This window comes from Hemiscyllium ocellatum, chromosome 11, assembly GCF_020745735.1.
Source record: "Hemiscyllium ocellatum isolate sHemOce1 chromosome 11, sHemOce1.pat.X.cur, whole genome shotgun sequence".
In the NCBI taxonomy this organism is placed as follows: domain Eukaryota; kingdom Metazoa; phylum Chordata; class Chondrichthyes; order Orectolobiformes; family Hemiscylliidae; genus Hemiscyllium; species Hemiscyllium ocellatum.
This window is the reverse complement of record NC_083411.1, coordinates 96444335-96469055: the sequence shown is the minus strand read 5'-3', so window position 1 is coordinate 96469055 and position 24721 is coordinate 96444335. Positions and strand designations below refer to the sequence as shown.

Genomic DNA, 24721 nt, shown 5'->3' with positions numbered 1-24721 from the left:
GCGCATGGGCAGATCACGTGCACTCGGCCGGCTAATGGGACTACAACTCCCATGGGGCCTTGCGATAACCGGCGCATGCGTGGATCTGCGTGCCATTGTGTGTGTGTGTGGGGGTGAGAGAAAGGTTCCAGAGAAGATGCGCAGGTAATTGAGGGACAATGTGCGATCAGAGTGTCCCTGGGTCTGAGACACGGCAGGCTGATTGCTAATGGGATGATGGGGGATGTTTGGACGATCGAAACTTGGGTTATTAATTCCGTCCCCGCCTGCGAAAGGTGGCTTTAATTGTTGGAAGTAGTGGAGGGACAGAGGGAGATGGCTGCCCCATGATGGAAACCAGAGAGTGGCACCGCCACTAACAGTCACATCTCCCGCTTCTCAAAACATTAAAGTCAAACTCTTCATTTAATGTTAACCTGTGTATGTGTCGAACGTAGAAAAGTAACTTACCCCAGGGCGTTGCTTCCTTTTGTTTTCTCGGGCGAATTCTGATGTCGTGTATCGCCATTTGCAATCTGTTATATTTTATTTAAACTTCAAGGTTTGATGATTCACGGCCACTCTGAGTTGTTTTTATATATATATATATATATATATATAATATATCTCGCTTTTATATATATATATATGTTTTTATATATATATGTGTGTGTGTATATATATATATATATATATACAAGGGGGGATTAACTATTTGAAGACAACTAAATGTGGAAAATCTTTGGAACAGAACTATGGAGGTCGATTGAAGACAAAGCAGTTTTGATAATAAAACTGCACAACAGATATATATATATATATAATATGTGTATATATATATATATCTGTTGTGCAGTTTTATTATCAAAACTGCTTTGTCTTCAATCGACCTCCATAGTTCTGTTCCAAAGATTTTCCACATTTAGTTGTCTTCAAATAGTTAATCCTCCCTTGTTTCTAGCACCTGGAAAATAAGACAAGGGAATGTGGTTGGGTATCTATTGTGTTAATGTTTGTCAACTGTAAAGGAAGGTGCGATTGTGAGTTAAATGCGGTTGTATTTTTAAGCCTCACGAAATTAAAAGGAGGGGGCTGGTTGGTTGATGTTATTCTGAGTCACAGTTTTCTTTTGAGGTGAATCTGGGCCCAGCCTTCCTTGGTCGTGCTCCTTGAAGGAAGACCATGGTTAAACCATTACTGAGAAAAATTGCTAAGAAAATTATGCAAAATGAAGCATCAACACATCATGAACCTTCTGTCTTTGGGCAGAGCACTCATGTTTGAAAGTGTAAAGAGTATTAATGTCTTTGTTTTAAAAGTGAAGGTAAAGTGTAACTACTGTAGTCCCTATTCATTTAGTGAGTAACCCCATATTGTGTTCTGTAAAGTTTATAATAGCTCAAGTTGGAGTCAAACCTGTGACTATTAACTACGCATATTACTTGGTGATGGGAGTGCTAAAATGAACTTCAGTGAGGGGAGGCAATAGACTATTAATTCAGAAACTCTGCTAATGTGGTGGGGACACTGATTTGAATCCCACCAGAGCAGACAGTGGAATTTGAATTTCAAGGGTGGATAAGGACAGGCAATAAATATCTGTCAATGCCAGCAATGCTCAAATTGAGTGAGTAAATTAAAGAAAGATCCATTTCTGATTGTTGTGGTTCTGTTCGCCGAGCTGGAAGTTTTTGTTGCAAACGTTTCGTCCCCTGGCTAGGAGACATCATCAGTGCTCTGGAGCCTCCTGCGAAGCGCTTCTTTGATGTTTCTTCCGGTATTTATAGTGGTCTGTCCTTGCCGCTTCCGGATGTCAGTTTCAGCTGTCCGCTGTAGTGGTTGGTATATTGGGTCTAGGTCGATGTGTTTGTTGATGGAGTTTGTGGATGAATGCCATGCCTCTAGGAATTCCCTGGCTGTTCTCTGTCTGGCTTGCCCTATGATAGTAGTGTTTTCCCAGTCATTACCCAACATGAGCAAAACTAATGTAGTTTACAAAATACCATGCAAGGACTGCACAAAACACTATATAGGACAAACAGGAAGACAGCTAACAATCCGCATACATGAACATCAACTAGCCACGAAACGACACGACCAGCTGTCCCTAGTAGCCACACACTCAGACAACAAGCAACATGAATTCGACTGGGAAAACACTACTATCATAGGACAAGCCAGACAGAGAACAGCCAGGGAATTCCTAGAGGCATGGCATTCATCCACAAACTCCATCAACAAACACATCGACCTGGACCCAATATACCAACCCACTACATCGGACAGCTGAAACTGACATCCGGAAGCGGCAAGGACAGACCACTATAAATACCGGAAGAAACATCAAAGAAGCGCTTCGCAGGAGGCTCCAGAGCACTGATGATGTCTCCTAGCCAGGGGACGAAATGTTTGCAACAAAAACTTCCAGCTCGGCGAACAGAACCACAACAACGAGCACCCGAGCTACAAATCTTCGCACAAACCTTGAATCCATTTCTGATCTCGAGTGATTCCTGCTGAGTGTGGTGTGTGGCTATTTGCTGAAGATGGAATTCACTTAGCAAAATGTTCTGTTTCTAATAGCTTGCATTTTTTGATTAAGAATGAAATAACATGCATTGCTGTCTTTGAAAGGAGCAAATGATAAATAATTGATTATTTGTGACCAGAGCTAGATTAATACATCACTACAAAAAGAACTCTTATGCAGTTAGGAAAATAATTCTGCTAGATTTATTAAAAGGATCAATCTTGTAAAATAGTTTTTTTCCTAATTCCTTCAGTGATGTCAAAACCAGGGGAAATGTTTGTCTTGTATCTATCCTGTCTTACTGTTCAAATATTTTGAGTTTTAATGAGATTGCCTCTTTCTTCAAAACTGTAGAGAAAGTACGTCCAGTTTTTTCAGTCTTACTCTATTGGATAATCTGCCTATCTCAGGAATGAGTCTGCTGAACCTTTTGTTGAAGTCTTATCTCTGGCAGTAATATCTTGTAATAAAAGTAGTCCTGTGTTGTAGCTTCACCAGGTTGAGACACAATTTTTAGTTCTTCCTGATTTTGTTCCTGGCATGGCCTCTTGCCTTGTTGGTAATGGTAAACTAGAGGATTTCTGGATTACAAATCATGGTTGCAAAAAAAATCTGCTCTGCTGAAGGTCCACTGTGCTTTGTAGATGCCCAGTCTTGAGTTGCTAGATTTGTTCAAACTCTTTTCAGCATCTGAAGTCATTGTTTTTATCTTTGAGAGGTTTGTTGTACAAAGAGAGATTGAACAGTTTAGGTTTATACTTATGGGAATTTAGAAGAATTAATACCTCACTTTGATCTCCCTTCAATGTGATAAAAGCTTTGGATAAAATAGACGCTTCTTCTTGCGGGGCATTCGGGGATGAGAGGTCAGAGCCTTAGGACAAGGGGTAGCAAATTTAAAACAGAATTGAGGAGAAACTACTTTTTTTTGTAGATTTATTGTGGAAGCAGGCCCTTCAGCCCAACAAGTCCACACTGACCCTCCGAAGAGCAACCCACCCAGACCCATTTCCCTACATTTACCCCTTCACCTAACACTGTGGGCAATTTAGCATGGCCAATTTACCGAACCTGCACATTTTTGGACTGTGTGGGAGGAAACCCACGCAGACACGGGGAGAATATGCAAACTCCACACAGTTGGGAATTGAATCGGAGACTTTGGCACTATGAGGCAGCAGTGCTTGCCACCATGGCGCCCACTCCTTCTCCCAAAGGATTGTGAATCTGTGGAATTTGCTACCCCAAAATGCAGTGGATGCTAGGACAGTGAGTAGATTTAAGAAGAGTTAGATTTTTAATTGCTAATGGGTTGAAAGGATATGGAGAGAAGGCAGGAAAATGGGGGTGAGGAACACATCAGCTATGATTGAATGGCAGAGCAGACTCGATGGGCTAAGAGATCTAATTCTGCACCTATACCTATGAACTTATGAAAATAATATGCCCGTGGCTGAAGGCAAGAGCTGATCAATACCCCTCGCGCCACGTGATGGGAAGAAATTGAAGCCTGTACCACAGTTATCCATAGCATCGGGTCCCAATGTAGATGTGGACTTCTCAGAAAGGCAGGGAGGGAGGGGATGGTGTTGATAGAAATCTAATCCAGACTTAACCAATAGCACAGGGATCGATCTCTGGTCTACTTGTGGATTTGGAACCTGTCACCTTGCTGCCCCTGTTGTGATGCCATTAGTCAGACTTATCTTTGGCAAAGAACTCTGACAAGTAATAGTATTAAAACTTAATTCAGAACTCCTGACAGAATGTAATCTTTGGATATTAGCTCAAAAATACAATTGATCTTATTCACTTGATTCAAAATATCAACGTGAGAACTGCTGAGCAGAAAAATCAGATTGATTAATGTCTGTTACAGATTAAAGTGTGAATGTTTAGCATCTCTTAACTGTTAGTGAAATACATGCATATTGTAACCTAAAAATATTGCTAGAAATGAAGGAAATTAAGCTATTTGCATTTTTGTATTGTTAGAAGTATAGATGTGGCTTTTAACTGAGGTCCTGATAACAGCTGAAATAAGGACTTCACTATTTTGGTGAGCCAATGACCGTAGCAATGTCAAATTGCAAAATATTCATGACCTCTTTGCATTTTAATCCTCATGTAATGTGAGCAGTACACCTTTTTTTTTCCTTTTAAAATTTAGGGTTAGTAGTCGTATTTGTGGTGATGAGGATGTTGAGCCAGAGGAGCTGGAAACAGAAGGAGAAAGGCAGTTGCAAAATCTCTTGAAGCACCAGTTAGACACAACAGTAACACTTGAAGAGTGAGTATACTAACATTTCCTCAATGATGTTTTTGAATGAATAGAACCAAGTGAGAAATTAATGTTTGTGTACATCTTAATGCATTGTAGTACTTTCAACATTATAACATAAAATAGAGAAAGCTGGAAAACTCAGGTCTATCAGCATTTGGAGAGAACATAGCATTTTTTTTTGGAATCCCTTTATGCTGACTTATGTTCTGTGCATTTCTAGCATTTTCTGTTTTTTCTTAGTTCCCAGTTCTGAATTTTTTTTATTTCCACAGATTTTTAAAGTCTTACCTTTTTTTTTCCCGATTTGGAGATGCTGGTGTTGGACTGGGGTGTACAAAGTTAAAAATCACACAATACCAGGTTATAGTCCAACAGGTTTAATTGGAAGCACACTAGCTTTCGGAGCAACGCTCCTTCACCTGCTTCCAATTAAACCTGTTGGACTATAACCGGGTGTTGTGATTTTTAACTCTTTTTTTTCCCAGTTTCTTTCGAGGTTGCACAAGTATATCCCAATTTAAAATGAGATTTCAAATAAAGACCCAGTCAGACATTGTTTTAAATTTGTGTTGTTGAAGTCTTTTTCTAAGGTTTAAATGGTGGAATCTTCATTAACATGGTAATTATGCATTTGAAAACCGAGCATTATGGCAGCTTTCTCAACTTGTGTTGTCAAACAAATCACTTTTTTTTTATCTAGAGGGTTAGTCGATTACCAAATTAAGCCTACAGGAAAATCCTCTATTCTAGATGACACAACAAAAATGTATGCCATTTCCTGTAGCATGGGCAAAAGCAGCTGACTATGTTACTTTGTGTGAAATAATTGATTACTTAAACTTGCTTACAAGTGCAACAAGATGGTTACGAATGGAAAGTTTGTTTTGTTAGTGTATCTTTGCTTTAGGGTAAAATGGAAGAATGAAGGGATTGTATGACTTATGAATCCTGCCTGACAAGAAACATGGGTGACTTTGTTGCCAAAGATTTAAGGGGAGGCTTAGGTTATTATTGGGAAGAAGGTGTAAGATGTGGTAAGGTCATATGTACTGGCTGTGGGTATTTAGTTGTCTCCTAGTTTCACAAGGAGGTTTTCAAAATGCCAAGTTTTATAAACTGGTGTGGTAATTTCAAGTTGAAATGAGTTCAGTGATCTAAACAATAACTAATCAAACCAGTCATTATGCAGCAAACAGCTGAATAAGTGTTTTCACTTGAACAAGATGTCCATATGATTCATGTTGCCGTAGAGATGGGCTGTAGAAAGACAAGAACCATAGGAAGCTGTTGTAGGATCAGATGCAGGTTTTCCTAAGATAGTCCTGAACCCCTCAGATGCAATCAGTCTACAAAAATCTAGGAAAGAGCAGATTCTATTGTCTAACATGCAAAACGCTTGTATTGAAGAGTTCAGATTTGAAAGGATTTAAATGAGACCAGAAAGTTCTAATCTAAGCAGTACCTAGCTTTAGTTAGAAGGAGGAATGTCCAGGGTAGGACTCGTGATGAAAATTGGTTTGGGGATTGGAGCTTAGCTAGAAAACAAGCATGCCGTTGTGAGCTAAGAAAATGTTTCGACAGTGCCACTTAAGGGACAAGTCAAAGTATAACAGTGACGGGAATTTTAGTCATTTTAAAAGGTGAATAGTAAAACTTTAAAAAAGTTTGCAGCTGAATACTTGTAGAACAATTCTGCTGTTAGCTTGTTTGTTACAATAAAAATCTTAACCTGAAATCCTATGATCCTTCCATGGAGTCAGTGGAACACCCACCACCAATAAAGGTTTTGTGATCAGAACCTTTCAACAACAGCTTTCAATTTTATTGACATTGGTTTTGATTTAGTTGAATCAACTTTTAGCTCAGGAACAAGAATGAACTCTTGTTCATGAGGATTATTTCACAAATACCAACATTGCTGTCACGAGAAATCCAAGCCTTGGATAAGTAAAAATGTATTTTTAAAATAAATTTTTGACTTTATAATTATAATCATTAATTAGTTCCTTGTTTTACCATTTGTTGACCTCTTGTGGCTTTTCCTAATTTTAAGGTTTTCTTTGTTTTGATAGATGCATTGCTAAGAAAAAATGCTTTGTCCCAAGTTCTTTATACAAGCCATTTGGGGAGCAGGCAGCAGGTGTGCTGAGTCTGTCGCAGTTTCAGACTCTGCAAGATGGAGAAGGGGAGGTTGCTGCCCTGAGGGAACTTGGACTAACTGACCGGGAAATCCAACTCTGGCAAGATAGGGAATCTCTAGTTAAGGTATGGTATAATTGGAAAGCTTTTGTAAACTTCCATCAGGATAAGTAACAATGTGCAAGATTTGGATCCATGAAGGGTTCGTTCTGACTTTGTACCAACAATCTGAGGAATTCATTATCACTGTGTGAAACATTTGTATTTGTAATGTTGTACAGTACAGATTTCTCTATTTAAATTTAGATTACATGAATGCATCTCTGAAGCAAAGGAAGAATTTGAGAATTATTCAATATTACTTCAGTACTTCAAATCTGGAAAGAATGAGCAAGCTTTTGAAATGTCATTTGTTCTATTCTAGTGTGGGTCTTGAGACAGTCCCTAAGATTTTTTTTAACTTTTAGAATAGTTACAGTACAAGAGACCACTCCACCCATTTTGTCTGTGCTAGTCCTCTGCGAGCAATTCATTTAGTCTCATCCACCATCCCCTTTAAACGAAAAAGAAAGAGAACAGATCTGGGATTCTCCAGTCTTGTAATTAAATCCCTAATCTGTGGAATCATTCTTATTAAACTGCTTTCTGGTTATTGGTTTTATTAAGACTGACAAGTATTAGGTTGATGTTCAATTTCATCCATACTTTGGTACTTAACAAAAAGTCAGTTCTTTCAGTGTTAGAACAGTTCACAAGATAGGTGAAAGTGAGCACTGCAGATTCTCGAGATCCGAGTCAAGATTAGAGTGGTGCTAGGAAAGCACAGCATGTCAGGCAGCATCCGAGGAGCAGTGAAATCGACTTTTCGGGCAAAAGCCCATTCCTTATGTAGGGTTTTTGTCCAAAACACCAATGTCCCTGCTCCTCGGATGCTGCTGTGCTTTTCCAGCACCACTCTAATCTCGAGTTCACAAGATAGTTCAAGTTCACTTATTAGCTGATCTCAGTCAAGGACTAGTGACCAATAGACAGGTTCTGTATTTGATCAGTCTCTTCCATTACTGGACTAGATGTCGTACTTGCAACATAAAGAGTACCACCAGCACTAGGAAAGCCTTTTGATGGTCCACCAACCCTCAAGTAAAGCTTTGTGATAATGGGATTGCAGTTTTTTTTCTAGCTCCTTCTGTTGGTGCTCATGCTCAAATCTTTTCTGCACACTTGCTCATGCTGACATATCCTTCCAAATGTTTGCCCAAAATTCATCCTCCAGTTGTGGCTGGACTGGTGTTTTGTAAAGGTTACCACATTTTATCTCCTGATGAGATGTGAGCAGTGGCCAGCATTTAGTTGTACATCCTTAATTGCCTTTCAAGTGAGCTACCTTTTTGAATCACTACAGTCCACTTGAAGGTATGCACCCACAATGCTGTTGGTGTGCTTGAGGATTTTGACCCAGAAACACCAAAGAGATGGTGAGAGAATTCCAAATTAGGATGGTACATGACGAAAGGGGAATTGGCAGGTGGTGGTTTCCCCATACATCTGATGTCCTTGTCCTCCCAGTAAGTAGAATTTGCAGGTGCTGTTGAAGAAACCTTGGTGAGTTACTGCAGTTCATCTTGCACTTGAGACGCTGACCAACTTCAACTGAAAAATACAGGTGAAGCAATGAATTGTGTCTGCTTATAAAGTCCAGGATTTTATGTGACTTATTAATAATTTCTCAATCTGATCTGCATACACAGCGATTTGTGCACATGCACCTTTGGATACAGTTCTAAAGAAGTGCAAAGTATCCTTTTTTTTGAAAAAAAAACACAGCCTTTGTTTTTCCTGTTAAAATCTAACAATGTGGAATGTTTCATATTATCTGCCACATGTTTGTCCATTCCATCAATGACTCTTTGAAGTTTCTTGTTATCCTTATCACAGTTCTTTCACAAAACTAAGTTTGTTTATTTATTTGCATATCTTGAATTTGTACCCAATATATCTAAGTTTAGGTAATTAGTGTAGGGCAAGATAAGCAGTTGCCCAAATACCAACCTTTGAACCCCAGTTCATAGTTGAGAGCTGGGTACATATGGAAAGGAGAGAACCAGTTAAGCACTGGATTTGCAATTTGTAGATTTATTGGAGGGGAGCATTTGGAATCTGACATGTAGTTGGTTAAGGAGAATGTCTGGGCCTTGCATTGCTCTAAATGCAATTGGAAAATGGGGAGACAACAGCCTAGTGGTATTATCACTGGGACCTAGGTTTGAATCCTGCCACAGTAGATAGGAAATTTAAATTCATATAAAATCTAACATTAAGAGTCTAATGATGACCATGAATCCATTTTTGACTGTTGGAAAAATCCATCTGGCTCACTATTATTTTTGAGGAAACTGGTCTGACCTACATATGATCCAGATGCCTGGATGATTAAAGACGGGCAATAAATGCTGACCTAGCCAGTAGTGCCCTCATCCTGTGAGTGAATGAGAAAAGATTAAGCAAATACTGGAATAGGCATAGACTTAACATGACTATATCATAGAAATTAAATCGACTTGACTCAATAATTAGCAAGAGCAAAGCAAGGGTCTTCATTAAAAATCTTGCAAGATGACTCATTACACTAAGTCAGATGCCTCAATGCAATGAGTACCTAAACATTTAGAGACCCCTGTTTTATAGCGTTCCTTATCACTCTCTCAAGGGCAGAGACTGGGGAAACTAGAGTTGTTATCCTCTCATCCCTGGTCCTAGACATAACAGTTATTCAGCTTTCGCTGAGTTCGCCTATCGCAAAGTCGAGTTGAATGCTTACAGAATTCAAACAGAGATAAGCTAACTGCAAACCTTCGTCAAAGTATTGTTTACAAAGCTCAGCACAGCATTGAGTTAAACAAACATGGTCTTTAAATTTAATAGTAAATGGGTAATTTTCCATTACATTTCCCCCTTTTTGTCCTTTATGACGACAAGGACAATTACAGCAACAACAAAAAAATATATAGAGCCAGAATAGCTATACATCAGAAAATGTTTAGGAAACACCAGGCCTTTCCTCAGATACCACCTACCCAAAACACAGCTTTGTGGTGGTACTGTCACTTGCTCTGGTGTGCCCTGTACACAGCCCATGTTCACATGTTACACTCGTCAAAGCCATGGCAGGGTGGGGTCTACGCAATGTCCCTGCCCTTACGAGCAGTCCTACCAGGGCGCTTGCTAAAAGTGAGAGCTGGGGCAGCCCCATACTCCTATGAAGCTTCTAATCACTACTTGCACTTAATTGGCTCCAGTGCTGTCTGATGGTTCCTCAGGCCCAGCTACCTGCTTCCAATGGCTGGTGTGTATCCACGTGGCTCTTTCTGCGATCTTAACTGCTGTCTGTGTTGCAAGGAGCACTTGAAATGAAGCCACCTCTTCGCCTTCTAGTATTGCCTGCTGAAGTCTTTCACCACTATCCAGTCTCCTGGTTCTAGATCGTGCAGCTTCCCTCCTGCTGGTTGGGGTAGTGCTGCTTTCACTTGATTCTGTATTTGAGATAAAAGTGTAGAGAGTTTTATACAGTAACACAACATCTCATCACAGTGGCTTGTTATCTGTCTTACGTTAGGTCTTAGGCCGCCCAACACAGGAATTGGCCCACCAAACAAAATCTCAAATGGGCTAAGATTAGCTCTTCACCTCCTCCTAGATCTCGTATATATTAGCACAATTGGAAGTGCCTTTGTCCACGTCACCCCAAGTTCCTCACAACATTTTGTCAGTGTATTTTTTATGGTAGCATTTTCTCTTTCCACTGCCCCACCGCTCGCTGGGTGATAGGCGCAGTGTTGTCTCCTGTTTATTCCCAAGTAATCACTGACCTACTGGAGAACATTATTGACAAATGGTGACCCATTGTCACTACTAAGCCTTTCGGGGATGCCCCATCTCGGAATTATCTCAGTTAGCAAAACCTTGGCTACTGCACTGGCATCCTGTTTGGACGTGGGGAACGCTATCTCCCATTTGGAAAATATATCAACTATTACCAGACAATACCTTTTTCCCTTCACTGAGTGTTAGTTCAATGAAATCCATCTGTAAATGTTCAAAAGGTTTTTGGGATTGAGGGTGTGCTGTCTGACTCATCTGTATTACCCATCCCACCTTATTAATGGCACAGATAACACAACGCTCACAATATTTCTGGGAGTAATGAGTAAATCCCTTAGTGTACCAGTGTGCTGAAATACTGTTGTACACACCCATCCCCCCCCCCCCCCCCCCCCTTTCCCCCTTGGCTAGGCGACATCATCAGTGCTCTGGAGCCTCCTGCGAAGCGCTTCTTTGATGTTTCTTCCGGTATTTATAGTGGTCTGTCCTTGCCGCTTCCAGGTGTCAGTTTCAGCTGTCCGCTGTAGTGATTGGTATATTGGGTCTAGGTCGATGTGTTTGTTGATGGAGTTTGTGGATGAATGCCATGCCTCTAGGAATTCCCTGGCTGTTCTCTGTCTGGCTTGCCCTATGATAGTAGTGTTTTCCCAGTCAAATTCATGTTGCTTGTTGTATCACTACCAGGGACACCAGCATACAAACTGGCCAAAGAACTACAACAGAAACTGAAACACCTGGTCAGCGGATCCAAACACTCCATACAATCAACACAGGAATTCTTGGACGTCATCAGGAATACACACATAGACAAAGAAGAAACCATGATCTCATTCGACGTGACGGCACTGTTCACTTCGATTGACAAAACCCTAGCCAGAGAAACAATAGCCAACCTACTGGACATACAGAACAGAAAGCAGGAGGCGGAACCTATCAACAAAGACGGCATACTTAAACTACTGGACTTGTGCCTCACTACACACTTTACATTCAACAATCAGATATACGAACAAATCAACGGAACACCCATGGGATCACCAATCTCGTGACTTATAGCAGAGGCAGTTATGCAAAGGTTAGAACAAACAGCCCTACCACAAATTCAACCCAAACTCTGGGTCAGATATGTCGATGACACGTTCGTAATCATCAAAAACACAGAAATAGAAAAAACACACCGGATCATCAACGCTACACTCATAGGAATCCGATTCACGAGAGAAGAAGAAAAGGATAGCCAACTCCCATTCCTAGACGTGATAGTACAGAGAACACCGAACGGAGAATTCACCACAAGGGTACACAGGAAAACAACACACACAGACCAAGTCCTAAACTATGAAAGTAACCACCCCAACACACACAAACAAAGCTGCATCAGGACACTATTCAAAAGAGCCACAACACACTGCAGTACACCAGAACTGCAAAAAGAGGAAGAGGAACACCTATACAAGGTATTCGCCAAAAACGGATACCCGCGCAACTTTATCAACAGATGCCTAAGAGACAGACCATGGAACGAGGACATGCCATAACCAAAAGGACTAGCCACACTACCATACATCAGGAGCGTTTCAGAACTGACAGCCAGACTACTGCGACCCTTAAGACTCAACGGCACACAAACCAACAGCCACGCTCAGACAACAACTCACTAGAACAAAGGACCCGATACCCAACATGAGAAAAACTAATGTAGTTTACAAAATACCATGCAAGGACTGCACAAAACACTATATAGGACAAACAGGAAGACAGCTAACAATCCGCATACGTGAACATCAACTAGCCACGAAACGACACGACCAGCTATCCCTAGTAGCCACACACTCAGACAACAAGCAACATGAATTCGACTGGGAAAACACTACTATCATAGGACAAGCCAGACAGAGAACAGCCAGGGAATTCCTAGAGGCATGGCATTCATTCACAAACTCCATCAACACACACATTGACCTGGACCCAATATACCAACCACTACAGCGGACAGCTGAAACTGACACCCGGAAGCGGCAAGGACAGACCACTATAAATACCGGAAGAAACATCAAAGAAGCGCTTCGCAGGAGGCTCCAGAGCACTGATGATGTCGCCTAGCCAGGGGACGAAAAGTTTGCAACAAAAACTTCCAGCTCGGCGAACAGAACCACAACTGGAGTAATTCCTTCTATAGTATTGTGCTCTGCAAGGACGATACTCAGACTTTGTGGTTATCCTATGGGCTCAAGCCCTGTTTGAGCCCCACATCATGTTTGCCCTTTGCCCACAATTCAGTAGGGACCATTTCTAATCTTGGGTCTTCTATCTTTGGGGAAACTCCAGGCTATTCCCCTAGGCTTTTCAGGGCTCGTGGGGATTACCTGGACTGTCCTACCTGCATGAGTTAGCCAATTTAGTTTATTTTATGTTCGCACATCTGCATTGAACCAGGCACCCACATCATCCCTGAAGACCCAATCTTTCGTTGTTTTTGACTTTAGCACTCATGGTCCCAAATCCTGCCACCAGTCACCTTTGCCAGTTACACGTGAGGAACGGAGCCTTCCACATCAAAAATATAGGATCTGTTTGCTCTTACAGATACCTTACCTAAGTTCACACTGACTGCACATCTGTGATCACTCCAATAAAATTCGCACAATAACAACTGATCTGGTTTAACCAATCCTTCTCATATGGCTTGTCAGGGCCGTCACGGTGTATGTGTGCTGTGCAGTGCAACATATCTCTAGCAAGAAAATCGGTGTTGATAGGATTAACCTGATTGCTTGCTTCCATGGCGAGTGAATCGCTCACTGAACTTGTCGCGCTCTGGCCTAATCGCCACTCATAGACATGCCTCAGGGGTCATGGGTCATATTTTACAGCCTGCAGTGGTAAATCTTCCCTTTGAATTACCTGCAAGCACGTTGGAATACTGAACAAGTCCAACCCCAGTCTCACTGAGATCCTGAGCCATCAGATTTAAAGAACAAAATTCCGATAATAAGGAGAATTGTTTAGTAGTTTCGCACAATAGGGGTATGGAAAATCTCTGCCCCTCCACGACTCCTGATGCACCCATTGTGTTCAGGAACCTTTCACTCATCTTTATTTGTGTCGATTGTCTAAACTGGCTTAATTTAAGGACTGAATATGTTGCTCCTGTATCTACCAAAAAGGTAACTGATGTACCTTCCACATATAACGTAGAGGTGGGCATTGATTTATACACATCATTGTGATATTGGACATACTGTCCATGCTTCGCAATCTCAGCGTTCAATGTAGCGGTGTGACATGTCTCAGTGCCCGTAAGGTTAGCAGAAGAGATTAGCATAAGCGAGTCTTCGTTGCCAAGCATAAAGGATAAAGGCTTACCTGTACCTTGTGGGCTGCCCACCTCCATCTCAGCCTTCCCCGATCAGTCACCCTGCTGTCCAGCCTCCAGGGCCAATTGAGGCTGTCTATGCGGGCACTGACTTGCTCAGTGGTCCATTGCTCTGCAAACAAAGCACTTGCCAGATCTACCTCTGCCCGCGCCTCTTCCGCGACCTGCATCTCCCTCCAACTGCTGGGTAACCATTTGCATCATTGTAAGCTGAGCTTTGTGCTTGCTGTTTCATCTTTAGTTTCCGCTTATACTTCTTTGGGTAAGTCAGTTTTCAGCATGGATCACATGTTGTTCTATCAAATTTCACTTTCCTGTGTCCCAGGTAATACATGTATCTCTTACCTTTTTCACCATATCATCCTTCAATCCATTAATAAAGCTGTTCCTCAAGTGTGCCTCATCTGGTGTTCTGGACTTCAGTGAGGCGCGTAAGGTACTGGGACACAGTCTCATCATCTTGTTGTCTATACACTGCTATTTTGGTTATGTCCATTCGCACTGGGAATGCCTCCCTACAGGCAGTTGCCAGCGCTGCAACAAACTCATTAACGTCTCCGTTCTCTTCTGCTTGCGGGTTGGGTACTCTGGCATGGACATTTATGGCTGGCCAGTTATACTTCTCTTGGCCGCCTTGCTTTGATCTGTTGTGGGTACAAAGTGCTATTGGTGATCTAGCAGTCCCTGAGGCAGTGGCTGCTGTCATGGAACTTTTGCCAGATGGATCTTGTGGGTGGGGGGGTGGCGGGGGTGGGTGGGGGGGTGGCGGGGGGGGGGGGGGGGCCTGCAGGTCTTGGAGGGCAGTTGTCAAGGTCAGGATCTGAAACAGACTTAACATAACAAAGCTGTTCGGTGTCTTGTTTTCCGCATGTGTGCTGGTGTTTGCACGTGTATTTGATCTATCTTTTACTTAAGGTTTTCTTTCTTTGATATCAGCCTCCGCCTTCCACATGTTATAAGCACTCCAATTCCCAGGTTGTGTCCCTCTCTCTCCTCTAACCTCAACCTCAATTTCCAGCTGCCTTTTACTAAAACTTCCTCCCTCTGGAAAACCACATTCCTTAATCCACAATTCTAACTGCTTCACAGACTCTGGGCCGTCATTATTTAGCATGGATATTGTATTTTGGTTGGCCACTCCAAGTCCTGTGTGGACTGTCTCTTTGTTTGCTCTTGCTGGAGCTCGTTTTTAGTGTAAGTGGAAAAGTGTTCATGTCTGTCTGTCTGTCTGTCTGTCTGTCTGTCTGTCTGTCTGTCTGTCTGTCTGTCTGTCTGTCTGACTCACTCACTCACTAACTATGCCTTTGGTTTTCGTAAACCAAGAAACCACATACCCGGTACGTCTTCGGCAAGTCCAACTCAACCAGTGGTGGTTCCAAGTCTTAAACCACTCTTAACCTTTGTCTCCTAAACATTCTTGAGACTGCAAGCCCCTTCCCTTGGAGTTTTACTCAAATGCCACGTAAGAGTTCACTGAACCCGTTTCCTGCTGTATTTATTCTCTTAGACTGAGTCTCTATGCAGGATTACTTAACCCACAACTCTTACCCCGACCTTCTTTGATTGAAAACCCCGGCGCTAGGATGATCCACAGAATCCCACTCTTCTCACGCAAAAGGGACAATTCAGTGCTCGAGATGAAGTCAAAGACCTTTTTAAGGCGCTGACGCCTGCGCCTCCTGGGAATCTTCAGAATCTCACACAGTCATGGAGTCCCAGACGGAGCCCGCAAGTTTACTGTCGTGGAAATTAAATCGACTTGACTCAATAATTAGCAAGAGCAAAGCAAGGGTCTTCATTAAAAATCTTGCAAGATTGACTCATTGCATTGAGTAACGAGTACCTTAACATTTACAGAGATGGCTGTTTTATAGCGTTCCTTATCACTCTCTCAAGGGCAGAGACTGGGGAAACTGAAGTTGTTATCCTCTCATCCCCGGTCCTAGACATAACAGTTATTTAGCTTTCGCTGAGTTTGACTATCGCAAGGTCAAGCATTCAAACAGAGATAAGCTAACTGCAAAGCATTGTTTACAGAGCTCAGCATGGCATTGATTTAAACAAACATTGTCTTTAAATTTCACAGTAAATGGATAATTTTCCATTACACTATGCAAGATAAATAATTTATGACCAGTTATGATGTCAATTTAAAGAAGAGTGGACACAGGGCATCACCTTCAAATATGAAGGATCTACAAATTCAAGTCAAACAGGACAGAAATGGCTCCTCCTCCAACTCATCCATTTAAGCTGAACTAGCCTAAAATTGGCCCATATCCCTCTAAACCTTTCTTCTCCACGTACCTGTCCAAATACCTGCATTTACTACTTCTTGCACTTGTTCCGTATATGCGCTGCCCTCTGTGGAAAAGGTTGCCCCTCCAGTTCCTTTTAAATCTTAGCCCTCTCTCCAAGTTTTGGATTCCCCTAGTGAACTGCATGTCAATACATCTCTACTACTACTTGAATATGATCTTTGTTTTCGGGTATATGTCACTCTCTGGTATGGTGCCTTAAAGTTGTGCTTATGATATTGGGGCACAATTAATATGACACTTCTTGGTGAAATAAAGAGCAGCTTATAAAACTTAATAAATTACTGAATAATTTCAGAAAGTTGGAAGCAATATCAGAATGAAGTATTTTTTGACAAGGAAGATGAAAAATTCTTCTGTTTTGAATCATTAGGGACAAGTGGGGTTGGAAGTTCTTTGTAATCATTAGTGGTGCTGTCACAGTTAAGTTAAATACAGTTTGCACTACAACCATCTAAAAGCACTATGTTAACCAGTTTTGAGTTATTTAATTGGTTTCTCCTTTCTCCTAAATTTCAGTGCATTACTCTTGAATGACGATGTCAGATATCAAATGAATTACTAGAAAGTGCATACATGCAACTCTATTCTGTTTTGTCCTTACTTGTATCTTAACATCTTTTACATTGTTTCATTAAAGCTGAAATCTGGCATTTAGTACAGAATTAATGACACAATCCCATATTCTGAAAGTCAATTCTGTTTGTGTTTAAAGTTCTCAGGGCTTGGAGCAGATCCAGCAGCAGTACAACAAAGACTCCGAGCCATTGAAGAGAAAATTGAGGAGCGACAACGGCTTATGTCATTGCCACAGAGATTTTCAGGAAGCAAGCAGCTGAACAGGAGGGAGATGGAGATTGAAAATGCAATGTTCCAGGGAACTGATCGTTACACCTTTTTGAAAGCTCTATATTACCAAGGTGTAGATTTTTGTTGTTAAGTGTTTTTTTTCTTCCTCTATTTTCACTTCATCATTCCCTAGGCAAAAGTGAAAGGAAGCAACCTGTTCCCAAGCTTCTGTTCAGGGATAATAGCCTGGTATAAGTTGCCATAACTTTTCACTGAAAAGAAATAGCCAACTTCCAATTGATATGGGCGTAATGTGGAATTTGCCATGTTGGAGTTAGTTTATGTAATTCTAGACTTACTACACTGTAGGACAGCATATTGGAGTAATAGAAACTTTATGATCTGGCATTGTCATCTTTAGTTAAAGACATCAAAGCCTTTGCTTCAGTTTGGAGGACAGAAAACTCTGTCGTTTGTTCTCAGTCTTTGACTTTAGCCACTTTTCTGGTCAAATGAATGATTCCTAGTCTGTGCTTTATAAAAATAAAATACTAACAAAGATATGTTCTATGAAGTCATATGTTGCTGTAATTCGACTTTGTAATACTTATTGTTCTGTACACTTGCAGAATATTTGTGATAAGTAATTGACAAATTCCAGAGTAGTGAACAGAGAACATGGTACTGTATGACCTTGTGCCAGTCATTGTCTGAATGCTGTTGGTTAATTGTACTTTTTGTTTGTAAATTTTCTTGTTTTCTCCAGTTTTTGTTCCCTGAAATTTCCTCAACATCACGCTACAAGCACGGCCTGGAGACCTGCTTCAAGTGCTCTGCCAAAGTCACTCCATAACTTGTCACTGGAGGTGGGCAGACTGATTTCTGTTTTTTTTTCACTTCCCTGGTTACACCTTTTATGACAGCAGCATTGAGATTTGATATCCACTGTCTGGGAAATTTGAAGGTATAAATTTATGCCCCACTACTTAGCGTAGTGCATTGTTGCTTCAAGCATTTGATTGCTTGTTTTTAATAACTGAGATCGGAAGGCTATGGAGTTGAGACATCCTGTAGAAGATGTGAAGAGAGGTGAGGCCATTCCTCAGCAGGAGAGAAAACAAATTTGAGTTTGTCATGGATGTGATTTTCAAACATTGGCTTTGAGGAGACCTTGGAACAGGTTACTGGCTGAACTCCTGATTAGGGAATGATGTGTGGTGTGAAGGACGTAAAATAGTTCGGCATAGAAAGCTTCTGTCATGGTATAGTAAGAGCTTCTGAGTTGGTTGTTTCTAAATGAGGCAGCTAGTGTTTTCTTCTATTTCCTCACCTCAAATGTTTCTCTGCTTGCCACTAATGTCTGACTTAATATTGTTATGCTTTACTTCTGAATACTGCTAGATTCCCTACCCGTTCAATGGGCTCTGATGTGGTTATTTAAATAAAACTTTTTATTGTGGTCCAACTCTAGCTAGCATCCAGATGGATTTTGACCTCTGTTTATATTTTGGATTGTTTCTAACATTTATCACACTTTGGAACATCTTTTTACTCTGCTTTGCATTTATTATTCTAAATTAATTCAATCCTCAATTTTGGCTATTTTTAAACTGGATAAATATTTGAATTATGTATGTTAATGTATATATACACAAATTAAATATACTTTCCTCTGTCTAATCTTTCACATCCAATTTCATTTGGATGTAGCAGAGTAATTAGAAATGTAGTCAATCAACAGTGCAGTAATGGGCTGTGGTACAAAACAAATCTAAAATTGCTGTGTTTTTAATGGTGTATTATTGCATTCTAATTCTGTTTGCAAGCCCAGAGTAGTTGAATTCTGAGATCCTTTTTGACTTCAGCTGCATTGAGGGTTGGAGTATCCACCTAGGGCTAGTAACATCTGTTGCATGTCATCTTGGCCATAGGATAGTCTTGCCTGAAGGAAATGAGACATGCTACTGGCTGGGGTGGGGAATTGGGGTTTTGGAGTGAGGAAATACTCTCATGAAAGTGTTCTCTTTGACAACATTTTATTTTACTTTTGTCGTCATTACTTCTTATTGAACATAATTTGCTTTTTTGCACTTCAGATGAAAAGTCTGTAAAAGACCAGAATGACCCTATAAATCAATTAGAAATGATGTTACTAAAGTTTAAAAATGATCCAGCCGGAATGAGAGAGACTCCGAAAACCAGACCAGAGTCATCTATGGAGATGCTTGCTACAACAACAAGTAACGAAGGTACCTTTAAAGAAATGACTGGTCTATGTATTCAACCACAGAGTCAGTTCAGTGCTACTGATCGTTACGAAAATCAAAGTACCAAAGGGCTTTCAATGAATGTTCCTATCAGAACCCTACCCAGCATTGGTACTCATGGTCCTCAGAAAATCACTCAGCAAGTGGAAGCTGTCCCCAAAGAAGAGATCTGGAAGAACAAACTTTCTGTGGAGGAAATCAGAATGATTCCAAGATTTTCAAATTATAATCCTGGACAACCAAGCAGGGTATGGTAAAATGTTTACTGTTGGAAAAGCTTTTTGAGCATAATAGCTGTGGATAAAAATGCCCACTTCTCACTAAATGTCTGGGATGAAAGTGAAATGTAAGGCAGGTTATGTTGATGTTCTGTAATATTGTTCAAAACCTATCCTAACCAATTCCAATATCCAGTGACTCAACTGAAATAATCTGTGGCTGTAATCCTTTTTAAATATTTTCATGAAGGTATGTTGCTTGCAATGATCTTTTTGCATCACTGACCTAATCTAAGTTTTAAGATTTTTCATGTCAAGTATGGTGTGGGAAGATACAGGATAAATGTTCTTTCAAGTAACAAGATTCTTTTAATTCTGATTGCAAAAAACATTTACCATTGTATGATTGTGATATTTTTTACTTTTTCTATCAACCATTCTCTTTATCTGAATGGCATTCAAACTTCAAGTATATTATAGTCTTGCATTTTGTTGTTAGGTTGAAAAGGTTAGGACTGTCAATTATCATACTTGGAATACTCTCCATCTTCCCCATCATACAAACCAGCTTCGACAGCCAATTATTAAGTTTATCTTTTACACTTATATAGGTGAACCGCTTTGCTGTTCACCTATAAGTCCATTTAAAACGTGCATTTGTTCCCACACACTCGAGGTGCAGTGTGTCCAAAATATTTCATCAGTCACATTAACTTTTTCTCTTGATTATTCATTTTCCTTGGTTGAGGCAGGACATGGGAGAAGAATTTCCAACCTATTTAAACGAGCTATTAAGGTACATTTTGGACAAGGAGCAGAACAAATATACTACTTACAAGTACATTTTATAGGTTGTAGGTCACAATAAAAGCATTTTTAATCAAATGTAGCGATTTTAAAAGACCTGCAGTGTTTCAGATAAGATCATATGTCCTCAGTTCTTACAGATAAGTATTCATATCCATCTAGTAGCTGAATGATTGATTCACATGATCAGAATGCATTGTGCTTTAGCTTGTCATTAGGCTCCTTTTGGATTCAAATTGAGATGACCAATTGCAAAGTAGATGAAAGGAATCATTTGACTTTCTATAACTACTTCCATATATTCCATCGGTTCCTTCTGTAAGACATAACCAGATTCTTGAATGATTCCAAGACTTTAAGGGATTACTTTTCTTTTGTTGCACTTAGTGTCCTTATGCCATTGTCTTGTGATTCTGGGGATCAGCCTTGGGGTCTTTCTGTGTACTGCTTCTATAGCTTGCTCATATTTATGCCTTAGCCACTGACTGCACACAACATTTCAAAGTGCATATTGACCAGAACATTTTTAGCCTTAGCCTTGAAATCCCTTGATTGGGGAGTAAGTGTAAATATCTAATATCTGAAAAGACACAGGGCTGATTGAAGGAAATCCAAAATATATATTAGGCTCTTGAGATTCTTAAATGAAATAAATTATCACTAAGTTCAATTACAACCAGTGAAGATCCACAAATTTAACTTCCAACAAGATCATTCAATATCTTCCAGAATTGGGATCTTCCCTTCTGTTGCCTTCATTGGCCATGAATGCTTTGTCCAGTTAGTTAAATAGTCCAAACTGTGTAGCCTTTGCTAGTGGTACATGTATAAGATCAATCTCCAGTTCAAATGGAGGAATTTGTTGGAATGGCAATAAAATTCAGTCTGATTACTGGTAGATTTGACACTGCATTGTTGCAGGCTTTAAGTTTGCAGTTACCCATTTGTTTAACTTTCCACCCCTTCCCCCCCCCCCCCCCCATCCCCCTTCTCTTAGGTCTTGTACTTGAAGAACCTTAATCCAAAAGCTACACTGGAGGATCTATTTTCCTTATTTGTTTCTTTCCAACAAAAGGATGGTCCTCAGCTGACTTTCCGGTTATTGACAGGCCGAATGAAGGGACAAGCATTCATCACCTTCCCAAGTGTGTATTACTGTATGCTCAACGTAGATGTTTTAGAAGAAGTGTTTTTTGCAGTGTAGATTAGTTGGAACTTTGTAACTTAATCAGGGTGAAAAACAGGTGATATTAGATTGGTCACCTGTTATAAATCAGTTAGTTTCAAACTTAGTTTGAAACTAAGATCAAATTGTTTATATTTAAGCTATATTTAAAAGTATAGCTAATAATAAAAGTGCATGCTTGTCAGTTGAATTTATAATTGTAAATGCATCTTTTATAATTTGAGATGCTGTTGGCAGTTTAGCAGTTTATTGTATTGTTACAAACACCTATGTTCTAAGTGGTATAATGTTTTATATGTTAGCCAAAATGGCTACAGCTCTGAGGCCTTTAAATACAAAGGAATGGCATCTGAGGTCAAGGGTCAGTGATGAGCCTCCGTGCACAAAGGCATTTCTTCAAACATATGTAATGGAAGGTACATTAATCAACATTTTCTGCATCAAGCTCCCTCATGGATCTAATGCGTAAAGACAATTACCTTTGTAGTGCCAAGCCATAATTGTTTGGTTTGTGATTAGACCAGTACCTGGATACCACCTAGACTGGGAGTGGAAAATTTAAAATCAAAGTTCTTGTTGCTCAGTGACCCTTACTAGAAATCCATATGTATGTACATGGCGATCTGGATAAGGCTTGGTTGTGATTCACTCCATGATCAAGTAGCCTGCTGGCATTCATTAGCTGAGCTTTATACATATGTATGTGTGGAACTGTATTCTGAATGAGAATACAATCCTTCAAGAAAAGGAAAGAAAATTGATTTGTGGGGAGGGAGCTACAGATAACCACAAGTGAATTTCTTGCATCTCACTTGAACAATGTTAGTATCTGCTTCTGAGTGTTAGTTTCCTGAAAATTATGTTGTCAATATTAGAAAACAGCTCTACATATTAAATATGCACTATGCTTTTAGGAGGCAGAATTTGCATGCAGAACAAACTGAACATGTAAAGACTCACTTTTGTATTCAAAGAATTGTCAAATTTAAAAACTTGAGTAAAGTGACTTTTTTTAAAAATTCTGTGTAGTACTTAAAAGGTTAAAATATCCTGAAGAGTTTTGTTTACTTTTTTTTTCTTGCTTATTACATTGTTTTTAGGTGTGGAGATGTCAACAGAAGCATTGAACACGGTGAATGGCTACAATCTGTTGGGCAAGCCAATAATCATAGAGTACGGACAGAACCGATTGGACCACTGACTTGTATTTGCAGAAGGAGGCTGATGAAAAGGAGTTTCAGCATAATGGGGCTGGTCATCCCTGGGATGACAGGCACAGTGAAATATTGGAAAGTCTTAATTTAATCTGTCCAGCCACTTACAATGGATACATTTTCAACTCTGAACCAAAATTCATTACATTGGTGTATTGATAAAACCCTCATCTGTATATGATGCATACAGTCTCTTGTTTCTTTAGAAAATCATTGTTGTGCTTTCCAGTGTTAAATGCACCAGGTAATGTAAAACTGAATGAGGAAAAACACAGCTTTATTCTCCTAGTACTGTGTGCAGTTTACATCTAGAGTACTGCAACCGATTACATTGTCTTTTTCTAACAAAGAGGAAACAAATTAGCTGATCTTGCTGTAACACTTGTTTCTCCAATGTGAATTGGCTTTAAAACCATTAAGTAATTATTTATATAGACCATTATTTACAGAATGCAAACTTTCCTTACTTATATTGGCTATAACGCTATTAGATTAGATTAGACTAGATTAGACTTACAGTGTGGAAACAGGCCCTTCGGCCCAACAAGTCCACACCGACCCGCCGAAGCGCAACCCACCCATACCCCTACATTTACCCCTTACCTAACACTACGGGCAATTTAGCATGGCCAATTCACCTGAACCCGCACATCTTTGGACTGTGGGAGGAAACCGGAGCACCCGGAGGAAACCCACGCAGACACGGGGAGAACGTGCAAACTCCACACAGTCAGTCGCCTGAGTCGGGAACTGAACCCGTGACTCAGGCGCTGTGAGGCAGCAATGCTAACCACTGTGCCACCGTGCCGCCCACAAGTTCTACCCCCACTAGTTTAAATGGTGCAAATTGTGTGATTTCCTTATGTAAGATTGCACGAGAATGTAACTATCCCGTTATACAAGAACCAATTGTATTTTGTTTCAGGCTCCTTATCCATTACTCAGTGTCTCCTGCAATGAAGCATTTCTGTTAAGGCTCCCCATTATTGAACAAGCTAGTCAAATAACTTTCTAGGTTCATAAATTACATATGGCTTCAATCCAAGGTGCCAGTAGCTGTTGATAGTCAAAACTCAGTAGCCACTGCTTCAAGAAAGGAGGGGAATAAAACAGGAGCAGTTTAAGAATATAAAGCTATTTTAACACCTCTTAGTTCACATAATAAATGGTGGTTTATTTATCCTGCATTATAATCTCCATTCTTGTGCAAAACTAGCAGTACTAAATAACAATTTATATTTTCAGCTTCTCTAAATTAACTTGTGCCCAAATGTACATATCTGACATGGCATTCTTGTGAATTGTGTGTGTTCATAAATGAGATCAGGAAAGTAGAATTGCAACCAAATGATGTGAGCTTTCTTACTGAATTAGAATACAGTATTTGGAATTGCTTGAGATTTTAAATGGTTGAGGTTTGTCAGGCATTGAGACAGTTACTTGAAAGGTACCATTCTGCCATGAGAACAAAAATTGAACTGCTTGAAAATGGTTCTGTCAGTTATATGCTTTCTCTTTTTGGATCACTGGCTAGACTGACAAAGAGATAAGCTGATTTCCCATGTAATTCATGGATTTTGATTTTAAATAGCTAAGGGATATGAAACTAAATGTTTCAAAAGAAACCAGTTTTTAGAATTCCTACTTCCTTGGAGTTTTGTGTTGCCCACAGACTAACTAGAATTTATCTTTAAAACTAAGTAGACATTGTAGATAAGGAAAAGTCATGTCAGTG

The 24721-nt window shown here is 40.1% G+C and overlaps 1 protein-coding gene across 2 annotated transcripts; it reads left to right on the top strand.

Moving 5' to 3' along the window:
- The first annotated feature begins 98 nt into the window (after positions 1–98).
- rbm41 (RNA binding motif protein 41) lies at positions 99–24171 on the top strand. Of its 2 annotated transcripts, XM_060832738.1 has the most exons (7): positions 99–144; positions 4680–4799; positions 6866–7058; positions 17221–17425; positions 19391–19809; positions 21584–21731; positions 22873–24171. In XM_060832738.1, the coding sequence occupies exons 1-7, from the start codon at positions 137–139 to the stop codon at positions 22971–22973; spliced, it is 1194 nt and encodes a 397-aa protein (XP_060688721.1). In that variant the 5' UTR covers positions 99–136; the 3' UTR covers positions 22974–24171. The 2 variants fall into 2 exon arrangements, with proteins under 2 accessions (XP_060688721.1, XP_060688722.1); XM_060832739.1 differs by lacking the exon at positions 21584–21731.
- The last annotated feature ends 550 nt before the right edge of the window (positions 24172–24721 follow it).